The sequence below is a fragment of the Lactuca virosa genome, chromosome 5, assembly GCF_052849685.1.
Source record: "Lactuca virosa cultivar CGN04683 chromosome 5, Lactuca_virosa_CGN04683_v6, whole genome shotgun sequence".
NCBI classification, from domain to species: Eukaryota; Viridiplantae; Streptophyta; class Magnoliopsida; order Asterales; family Asteraceae; genus Lactuca; species Lactuca virosa.
The window spans coordinates 301,257,094-301,268,612 of NC_136430.1; the positions used below are offsets into that span (position 1 = coordinate 301,257,094).

The 11,519-nt window shown below is 32.5% G+C and overlaps 1 protein-coding gene across 2 annotated transcripts; it reads right to left on the bottom strand.

Annotated features, from left to right (window-relative positions):
• Nucleotides 1-954: 954 nt before the first annotated feature.
• LOC145114897 (uncharacterized) lies at nucleotides 955-8,145 on the bottom strand. 2 transcript variants are annotated; one of them, XM_079051017.1, is made up of 13 exons: nucleotides 7,817-8,145; nucleotides 3,951-4,223; nucleotides 3,771-3,844; nucleotides 2,884-3,043; nucleotides 2,773-2,797; nucleotides 2,603-2,692; nucleotides 2,334-2,505; nucleotides 2,107-2,180; nucleotides 1,976-2,039; nucleotides 1,785-1,856; nucleotides 1,569-1,702; nucleotides 1,426-1,499; nucleotides 955-1,355 (listed from the first exon to the last, which is right to left on the bottom strand). In XM_079051017.1, the coding sequence occupies exons 2-13, from the start codon at nucleotides 4,174-4,176 to the stop codon at nucleotides 1,297-1,299; spliced, it is 1,224 nt and encodes a 407-aa protein (XP_078907143.1). In that variant the 5' UTR covers nucleotides 4,177-4,223; nucleotides 7,817-8,145; the 3' UTR covers nucleotides 955-1,296. The 2 variants fall into 2 exon arrangements, with proteins under 2 accessions (XP_078907143.1, XP_078907142.1); XM_079051016.1 differs by having other exon boundaries at nucleotides 3,951-4,230; nucleotides 7,817-8,144.
• Nucleotides 8,146-11,519: the final 3,374 nt, after the last annotated feature.

Sequence of the window (11,519 nt, forward strand, 5' to 3'; positions counted from 1 at the left end):
AGCCTATTAAAGCCCGTATAAAATGCATATCTCCCACATCCGGCTTCCGTTTTCGATAGTTCTTATATGTTTGGAATCCTATTAACGAGACCTTCAATTCTCGTTTAGATTGTTTTGGCCAAAAATCAACCGATCTAAAACTCGATTTATGTGCACACACTGCTATGCTGAAATCTTAGAAACATCATAGCTTTCCCTATTGAAGTCAGATTCGGACGTTCCCTGTATGCACAAATTCGTTTTTTCCTAATATTACGACTTTCGTTTAGATCAGTAGGGCTAATAAGTAACCTATCTCCAACTCACTATATACGACATATACTATAACTCGGTTAAGATTATTTATCCTAAACAATCTCTTATTTAAAAGTCATTATTATGGCTTATAATAACTTTATTTCCTAGCCCGAATTTACGGGTGTTACATACCTCAAGCCTAGGTACTCCTTCACCACCATAGATGCCCACTAAATCATATCATCCATTATCAATCTCTCCCTAACATGCCAACTTAACCCAGGTAATTTCCAAGATTTATCTCTCTTCCTCATACAAAGTTTAAAATTTTCACGTCCTTTACAAGCCACAAGTAGGTAGTTTGGATTGGATAACAACTCTTTTAATCATAATCAACAACAAATTGGAGGAAAACCTTTTGGTTAAATTAGAATATCTAATGAGACCGGTATGCTACTTGATCCTAAATCTTTGGGTCAAAATTCGTGTTGTATATTATGTTTATTGTAGAAAAATAAAAGTTTGTTGCGTTTATTGATTCCTCAAGAGGGAGAGTTGTAAATCTTTTAACATTGTAGATTGCTAGTGTTGTTGATATATCATCTACATGAATCATGGTTTGATTAATAATAAATCTGGTTTACACTCCTGTCGATTCTCTTGCAGCCCTATTTATAAAGTAGGAAAATGAAAAGAAATTATTACACTAATGGGGACTAAGGCAACATTTTCCTTGGTGATCTTATTTGAGTGGAAAATGATGTGATTATAAACGAGAGACAACTCAACTCAAAATGTACAAAACTGAGTGCCTTTTTGTAACTTCCACCTATGCTTTGCTTCTTTCTAACTAAGATTACATATATAAAAAATAAGTGAGAGTAGAATAAACATGCAAGGACTTCACATCGTCTCCATGGATGTCATTCTTTTCTTTCTTCAATGTAACTTTATAGTTTCTACCCTCTTCCGCTTCTATATCATTCAATTGTATGTAAATTTTGCAACATACATGGTGAAGAGGTTTTCTTGAGTATTATCGCATCCTATTTTGATTTGCTATTTGGGTTCCTCCACCTGTCTACTCTTCCATATGATCGGAGCTACCAACATCCACACTAAAAAACAAAAAGAAAAAGTTAATTTGATAACTATAAATTTCATTTTAGGGGTGTTTGAGATACTTACAGTAGACACAGACTGCTAGCCATTCATTTACTATTCTGACCCAAGTACTCGTCCAACCAACATCAATTGTCCACCTGTGAAGTGGGCATTTAGGTAAATCAACATTTGTATTGGATTGAAGATGTTGAATGGTGGAAACTTACTTTTGCATTGTGTGATGAGAATTCCAACCGATTAATAACATTGCAAAATACATTGTTCCTGTTGCAAAAACAAAATGGAAGAATCCAAACCCATAAGGAACATCATCTTCCTCTTGTTTCTCCTCCTTTCGAAACTGCATGACATAATCTTCAAATGAATTTTCGTACAAAATGAGTGAAGATTTATTGACATAATGTTTTAGAATTATGTTTTACCTGAAAACATTTGGAATCAATGCCTGTTGAAAACGTAGCAATCACCATTGCAATTAGTGCAATAACAAAGCTCTGTTACAATAAGAGATGAATTTCAAAGATTTACAATGTTATCAACATCACTGGCAATGTTAAATACAATGCCTTAATAAGAAACAAGTTTGAAAATATAGTGGTTTTGGGAAGCTTACTATGATAGTTAGCCAGTCTCTAGAGGCTCCAGAATTCCTGAGACATTTGTCATCCATTGGTTCACTGTAGACATCAAAAATTGGTTAAAATTTGTAAAAATAAGGTCAAAAATGAAAAGAGAAAACTTTACCTTCTAATGGCAGACCAACAAAGGAACACAACATAGAGTCCCATAAAACCTGGAGTCAAGAAACCAGCACTAACCTGTTTCAGAAATTGAACAAAAAAAATTAGTTTTCAAATAGATGAATAAAATGGTCATATGATCTTATTCGGTTAAAAAACAAAGTCTTTGTTCATATATAACATTTGTACAATACTTGATGAAAAGTAAAAGAAAAGAAATGAGATCCTTACTTTGGGGTGAAGGGAGACACTTGTCATAAGTTGAAGGAGTACAAGTGTCCATGTGATGAAGAAAATATTAAGCAAGCAAGTGGGTTGTGGTGTGTACCAAATGTACATTAAAATGATCCCCAATATGCACACAACATATGCAGTAGTTGCAAGAAGCATCCAGTGGATGTGGCTACAGCAAAACATCGTTATCATTACAACGCACTTTTATTTGTTTATATTTAACCCATTTTTTCTAATAATATGTAAATCAACTAAAAGGCAATTACCATCTCTCGGCATATTTTTCGGATAGACAACATTCATTCAACCATGTAATGAAGCTGATAATACTAATTAGTTGAATTAGCAAAAAGACCCTGCAAAATGTCATAAACAATGACTCTTTAAGATTTCTTTTAGGTAGAGAGATTAAGATGTAGGTAGGAGATTTAAATACCCTGCACCAAAATGTGCAATGTCCCCTGCGAAAGAAAAAAAAAATGTATCAGAATGTTTCTTATCTTTTATATTGTTTAATTATATTAATTATTTAGTGAACAATACTAACCATATAACTGAATAATTTGTGTAGGAAGAAAGAAAGGCAGCATCATTAACGCGATCATGAGAACGATCTTGGCCGACCACCAACTAGAATGCCACAATTCTTTTCGTCCATACAATTTTGAGGTGCCAGTAGTTGAAAGAAACATAGTGAAATAGAACATCTAATATATCATTAAGGTATTCTCAAAAGCTTCCAAGAAAACTTCATGTCGTATTTATCTATTTGTTCCATTTAAAAAAAAAAAAAAAAGTTTGCCACCACTCTACCTAAGAGCATACCATAACAGCTCCTTAAGGTTTTTCTCTTGCCACCACTCGGCTTGAGGAATTAGTCTATGTGATTGTAATAATTTTACATTTTCTTCAGAAACCGATGGTTTTTCACTGATTTTGGAGTTTTCCAAAAATATAGGCGTTTGTGATATTTTTCATTAAGAAAGTTGTTCGAGCATCCTTGAGACCATTTTCCCAACATAGGTGCCTGACATAATAAGAGCCCGTTTCCACAAGGAACCCAAACCAAATGGGAAAGAAAAACTCCAACATTGGGACTCTTGTTGAGATTCGAACTATTGGTCATTTTTGCAATTATTTTACTTTTTGCATATTTCTAAAATAGAAAAATCTACATAAAAGTCTTAAACTTTTGGGAAAAGTTTTAAAAAAAATCATAATTTTTTTTCTTCAGAAGAATCTCATTATTTTGAGAAAAATCATATAATCTGTCATTTGCTGTTCAAATATAAAAAACGACTTTTTCGTTAATTTTGGCAAAATGTTAAATAATCGGGACTTTTCTGTTCAAAATTTTTTTTAAGCCTTTTGAAACTTTTTTTGTAGATTTCCCTCTAAAATAAAGGTCAATATTTTTTTCTAAGGAAAGGATACAAAACATCCGAAGCTGACTCTCAGAACGCCTTCGGTGCCTAAACAATCGTCACCACCTTTGCAACTTTTCAATTCTACAACAAATGAGATTACGAGACTTTATAATCTAGGCATGAAACAATTAAAATATATTCCAAGAAATAATAAAAATGGAATTATATATATACGATTCAATCTTACTGTTCATTTCAGTCAACGCAGTGGGCCCATAGTCACGAACAGCCCAAGCAAGCAAATTTGCTAATAAAAACATCACACTATAAACATATCTAGCCATCCATGGATTTGATCCATATAGGAACTGAGCTATCCAAGAACCCTTCAAAAGCTTCGCATATGGATTATTGTTATCATTAGATGCATCCATCCCAGCTTCAAGTTTCGATATGGTCATATTTTGTGACATTTTTTAGAGAGAGCTAGTGGAATTTATTCCACCAGCTCTCTTCTCATCTGCAATCTATAATTAAACTTGTTAATTTTGTGAAATGGATTGGTGTATATCTACTGAAGAAATGTAAAAAATGACAAATAAGTGGATTAGAATTTCAAGCTTTGAATTATGGTGTTTTTAACATGCACATGGCAAGGAATTATATATGGCTGGTGGATGGAATCAAATTGTACTTGGTGCACTTTATAATTCCTGAAACAGTGTTAATGTGCCTAGAGACTGGACACACCATGAGGTAATTATTGTATCATTATTTGATGAATTAAACTATAGAAAATCTACAAAATTATAGTATTTTTTGTACTTTTAATTTTTTTTTTATTAAAGCATACGCAATGGTTAACGTGACAATTATTTATCATTTTTGTCACAATGTACAACATTCCATTAACTTTATTTGAAAAAACCGTATTTTCATAAATTTTCTCTATTGGTTGCCATTTTTTTTTAAAATTAAATAATTTATCATTATGTGAAAAAACTTATAAAGCTCGTTCATCTAATTTGTTATTTTTAAGTGAACATATTTCCGAAAAGAAATATTACGGGAAATAAAAAATGAGAAAGTTATTACATACAGTTATAAAAAAGAATATATATATATATATATATATATATATATATATATATATATATATATATATATATATATATATATATATATATATATATATATATTACAAATTTGATATTTGGTATTAGAGCTTAAAATGAAATATTAGAGAATATTTAATAAAAGAAATTGATTAGTCAAAACATAATAAAACCTTGAAGTTTAATTATAACCAAGGAGGAAAGTAAAATATTGTTGAATCATGAGGTTAACTGAAAGAAAAAAAAGAAAAAAAAAACACTTTTTTTGAATTTGTAAGTGATCGATAGAATTTTCATTTAGAACGAAAACAACCTTTGAAAAAACCACCTCAATGGCTAAATCCTAATATAAATAACCTTATCGTGCTATTAATATATTGAAAATCTAACTAATTATATACTTGTGAATATTGCTTTGTATGCTGTTATAATTGGTAGATTCTTTGAAATATAATACTATGTAATAATAAACAAACAAACCAAAATATATTGTTAATTTTCCATTTAACCGTTCATTAAACTCCCTAAAAAACCATGCAACGTCTTTGTGGCACATGGGTTTGCCACCATTTCATTGATGGCGGAAGCTGCATGTAGATCTATGACTATGGCTATTACTTAATTAACTCATGGATAACCTGTGAATCAATTGATCCACATAAAGTCAAGCGTGATTTTCCACTGTAGATCTAGAACTTTTAACTATATAATAAAACTACAACCATATTTTATTTGTTTTGTTGCAAAATTTCCAAACCATTTTATGGTTGAAAACTATCGGGGTGTTGGTGTACCTATTTAGTCCCTTTTCTAAATATTATAAATATTTTATTGATGATTAAAATACTAACCACACAACGTGCTTATTTAAATTATGTGGTTTGTGATATGGGAGCAAGTAATTAAAACAAGAATGCTTGAAGATAAAGCTGAAAAGTCAACAAAGCCACTTTATGGTTTCCCACTTATTTTGGAAATAGAACATGATGTATCAAGAACGTTATGAGTGATGCAGCGATGTCAAACTTGGATGCCAAAATGTTTACAAAGACAACAACTATCAGTAAAGAAGTGTGTCAGATGCTGTTATGATTTGACCTTACATGCGTTTATTACCAATTTATTATTATTATTCTTATTATTACAAATGTTTAATAATCATAAAGGTATTCACCAAACAACTTTAATTTATTACCTCGCATGTTATTGATTTATTTCTCTGTAACTTTGGTCGTAACATTTATATATATGCTCCCTTTTTTCCTATTTTGTGGGTTTCCATCCATCTTAATTTATAACGAAATCGATGAGACGTAATTCCATATTGATTTAGTTATACGACATATCAGATAAAAACATTAAATGTTCAACTCAATGTTTTAAAAATTATTGTCATTATAAAAAGTTGATGGTATGAATTTAAGTTCACAAGATTATTTATAAAAGTATATAACAAACTATTACACAATTTATATATGCCAAGTTAAATAAACACCTTAAATTTATTTTCCTAAATTGATAAATCCAAATATTGACTCTTATTCATGGGGCCTATGAAAATTACGTTCCTGTTTCTATTGAATCCCACACAAATAACAGACATTCCATAGCTTTCTATGCAATCTTCAACTCCCACTATGCTTGGATCTCTACATTCCAAGTTTCAAACGTTGCTCTATAGATTCCTTGTGACCCCAACCTCAAACATTTATCAATAATGTATTATTTTGTTATGTTATTCTACAAAGTATTGGAACTTTTTTTTATTTATAAAAGTTGCAAGTTTTGTTTTCTACTGCAAACTGTTAGGTTAAAAATGGTTTAGTAATTTACTATCATCATTACAAATTATTAATATTCATGGACTTTATCTAAAAAATTCTTTAATGTTGTATCACAAATTTGAAGTAAAATAAATTACTTTTTTTTCATCATTACAAATAATTGATGTTTGTTGATTTTACTCTTTTTCCTATTGTTTGTTGATTTTACTCTTTTTCCTATAATATTGATAACCTTAAATAATTATTAGTAACTGGTATATATCAACTAGCTAACATCATAACATGTAAACCATAAAGTATATGGTTAAAAGTTTTATGACAAAGTTATACAAGGATTTATACAATATATGCTTATGATACGAATCGGTAGATATGTATGGACGAGAATAGTGCAGAGATATATATGTTAATCTATTTTAAAGATAAAAGAACAAATTCCTTCTCATGTTGTTATATATTCGTTGTTTTTTAATGCAAGTAGAAGAAAATTAGGATCATATATATCTTCATGTTTTTCGATTCCATGAATAAATAACAAAATAGATGATAAGAACCGAATCAATGTCAAAAATTAATTAACTCATATATACATGTGACGTGTCTGTGCAAGTTAATTCGTTGGTGACTCTAATTCCATATCTGATATTGTTGATTAAATTAAAACTTAAAAGCAACTACCACTATGATAAAAAGCCTTAAAAAAGCAACAGAACAAGTATACAATTCTCGTTTGGATTTTGTAGAACGTAAAAACAAATAATAAAAAATTGTAGTTAGAATATGTCCGATAGCCACGATAAGTTTAATTCAAATGGACTCAAGAGTCAAAACTTGTTCTAAAATAACGCTAACTAATTCTCCTGATATGCAATGATAACTTGTACTGTACAAATTCTTAATGCACATAACAGAAATGGAGTATAATGCACAAATCAGATACAGGAAACGGATTAACTAACAGGCAAATAAACACGCAAAAACATACACACACATGTGTTATCACATTCATGAATCATGAATAATAACCGAAGAATGAATAACCATTATGAAGAACACAATGTGTAAATGGATTGATCTGTGGAGTTTCGATATTAAAAACAACAAACAGATCCAGTTTGTGATTGTGATCGTGAATAGATGAATACACACATACATACATGCATTTCATCAGCAGTTTTATTAATTAGTTCAGACGGAAAGTTAATGAATCAAACCTGAGCTGCTGTAAAAACGAGACGATGAATCAGGTTGACTACTGGAATCAGTAACCGCCGGACTTTTGTTTGTTCAAGTTTTTCCGGCGAATGATGACGAGATGCAGTTTTTCTTCGGAATCACGAATCCAGAGGCCGGCAGTCTAGTAGAGACGAATTCTTTTTGAATTTGTCAATATGATCTTTTGCGCTTTTGTCTCGCTATGTTTGAATCCTTTCCTATCTCTCTCTATAAACGCGAGGAGAGAGAGAGAGAGAGAGAGAGAGAGAGAGAGAGAGAGAGATTGCTTTAATCGTCTGCTTCCTTTTTCTTCTCTTTTCCGCCGAATGGTCACTTTATATACATATATTTTTTTCAGGTCGAAGTCATGATTGCAAATGGTGTTGCGATATTTATTTTGGTTTTCCAATGTATTTTAAATTACAAATCACTCATTTCCGTTATCCCGTATAAAAGAATACTTCTCTAACCTCTCATTTAAAACAAAATCACTTCTCGTTTAAATTTCGTCTTTAACTTATATATGTTTTTACTTATTTAAAAAAAAAATGACGGCGAAAACATACATTATACTACTTAAGACTAGCCAAAGCCAGCCGAGACAGAAAGAGTACATCAAGACAAGACAACAAAAATAAGGAAAGGTTTTTTTTTAAAAAATTTCATTAATTTAACTATCAACGTATAACGAGTGAGATAACAAACGGGCAACAAGCTGCGTCGCTAAACCTTTTTATATGGTAAAGATAATTCTTTTGAAGACTACATTTATAGATCTAGGGGATATAACATTGTTATGCATGATCCGTTGTACTCTATTAAGAAGTTTCACCGCATCCGGCGCGAGCAAACCAAACGTATCAAATACAAATGGTATGAACACGTGTTGATTTTCCATGCACGATTTTTCATTTTTGTCAATTTTGTCTGTAACAACTTTTAAAGCAGTCTGACCCGCAACAAACATTCCAGCATAATGAGTGAAATTTTGCTATAATTTTACCCAAAGAGAAGATCATAACCAATGTTTGCACCAATAACTTTTTCTGGACAATGTTAGCCTAAATAATAGTATTTTGTTATGAGTATTTTCTTAGCCATTTAGCTAACACCATAGGATATGATCATCTTTTATCTTTCACTTTTTGAGTGTCACGTCAGTTTTCTCTTCACTCTCATTTCACTCAGCAAAAGACAGGAAATTGTTACCTTTCACTACCTTTATTTTTTTATTTTTATTTTAAATATTATACTCATTTTGTAGGAAATTAAAAACCATGAATTTTGATATATTTTTTATAATTGTTTAGTAATATATAATTTAGGTAGAATTTCGTATATACCCCTGCTAAACATTTAAATATCGTATTTGCCCGACCTAAACTTTAAATATTATATTTGCCCTTCTTAATATTTTAAAATATCATATTTACCCAAATCTAATTTTTAAATAGATTTTACTATTTAATAACCATTTTTTACAATTTAAAATCATTAAGATTGAAAAAAATAACTAAATGGACAAGAATACCCTTACTCTCTATCGCATAAACCCCTTACCTGATGGCTTCTGCGATCGCAGAAGATCTCGTCGATCAAAAAACGCACAAAGTCGACCTTCTTTTCAGCCTTCTCGCCTCTTCCCTGTTGCAATAGGCACGATTATCAGGTTAATTTCTGGCTTTATTTGTGAATTGAACATTCTGTTTGGTTTTAGTTGTTCAATTTCGAAGGTTTTGGTTGCTCTGTTCGTCTGTTATTGTTAGTTTCATCTTTTTGTATCTATTGTTGGTTTGGATTTTCTCACTGTTTGTAACAGCCCAAAAATCCAAGGTAAAAGTTTCATTTTTATTACAATCAAAACATTATTGTAACTTTATTCTAAACATTGAAAAGCATTTCAATTAACACAATTATCATAGTCCAATCCCAAAGATCACATATTGCGAAAAACATGGGTGTATGCGATGCAATCGTTCCGAGCTCTTTCATTTGAAAACTGGAGTACCTGAAACATAAACTGAAAACTGTAAGCACAAAGCTTAGTGAGTTCCCCCAAAATACCACATACCAAACATACAATAAACATATAGTGGGCCCCGCCCGGTCATCGAGCTGAGCTCGGAAAGCATATAAACACATACACATGCAATATACACAACATACAAATAGTCATCGGGCTCCGCTCGACATCGGACCTTAGTCCAAAAGCATATAAACACATGTACATGCAAGAGTCACAAAAACAGCTAGCATTCTATCAGCATAACATAAACATGGGCCGACATTAGTGCCTTCGACCCGCTAAACTCGGTAAGGAAACTCACCTCGAATGCAGAAGCTTCCTGAAAGAATTCCCTAACTGCTGCCCTGACGTCACCAAATAAACAATTGGATTCCATTCCAAGGCCCATTGACCATACTTGGGGTAAGATGACCATTTTACTCCTGACCCAAGCAAGAACCAAAACTGAGACCCAACCTCAATAACCAAGAAGGCCCAAAACCAAAAGATCCACAAAGGCCTACTAATGGCCCAATTTTCCAAATTGGGCCCAATCCCATATGGGCCTTATCCTAAGCCCATACTTCCCTTAATTACTATTCAGAATACCTCAATTACCTCTTGGGACACACTTGCTCAAAGTCATAAATCAAAAGTCAAAGTCAGCGGTCCAAATTGATCCAAATCGCCGAGTTGCCCTTCAAATCGTCGAGTTTATTCATTAGACTGCAAGGATCGGGCAAAACTCCATCAACTCGCCAAGTTCGCCAGAAATGCAACCTCTTAATTCATTAAGTCGGCCCTTTCGAAACTAAGGGCTTCTCAACCAAGATCTTAACTGAAATGGCCTCAAGAAGTGTAAAGTTTCCAACTCTACCCCTAAGAACCACCAAAATGGGTTCAAAACCCAAACCCTAAACTTAAAAGGGTAAGGACATAATCATTAAGCACTTATTCCACAAGGACACAACTCCAAGATGCAGATTTGACCATAAGAGGCTAGATGGCCATGTAAAGTTTCCAACTTTACACTTATTCATGATTAGAAGAAGCTCAAAAGCTTAAAAGAGACCAAAAGAAGGACTTAATGAATGCATGAAACCCTTAGGACCATAAAGTTGGCACCTTTATGCCAAAAGAGCTCATGAAGATCATAGATCTGGAAATGATAAATACTTGGGACTTCTACTTCCTCAACAATCACCCATCCATGGCTAAAAGCATACAAATAAACCCAAGAAGAGATCAAAGCCAATACTAAGCAAGGTTAGAACTTTATACCCAAAATGTGCTGGAAATGGAGCAGAGAATCAAGATCTATGAGCTATTTCTTGAACCACCACATTGTACCAAGCTTCTTCTTCTTGAATGAGCTTCAAACACACACAACACTCTTGGAGGCTCTAGGGTTTCGAGATTAGGGTTAGGGGCTATGGAGGCTGGAAATGAGGCCAATACATGGAACTTAAGGTGTTTAAATAGGGTGTAAAACCCTAAAATTAGGGTTTCCTAAACAGAGCCCAACTCGTCGAGTTGGCTTCTCCAACTCGCCGAGTTGTCTCATTAACCACGCGACCAAAACAACCTCTACTCGCTGATTTGAGGCTCCTCAACTCGCCGAGTAGACCCATTAAATCCTCACGATTCTTCATCTTCAACTCGCCGAGTTGGCTCCTCCAACTCGCCGAGTTCAACTT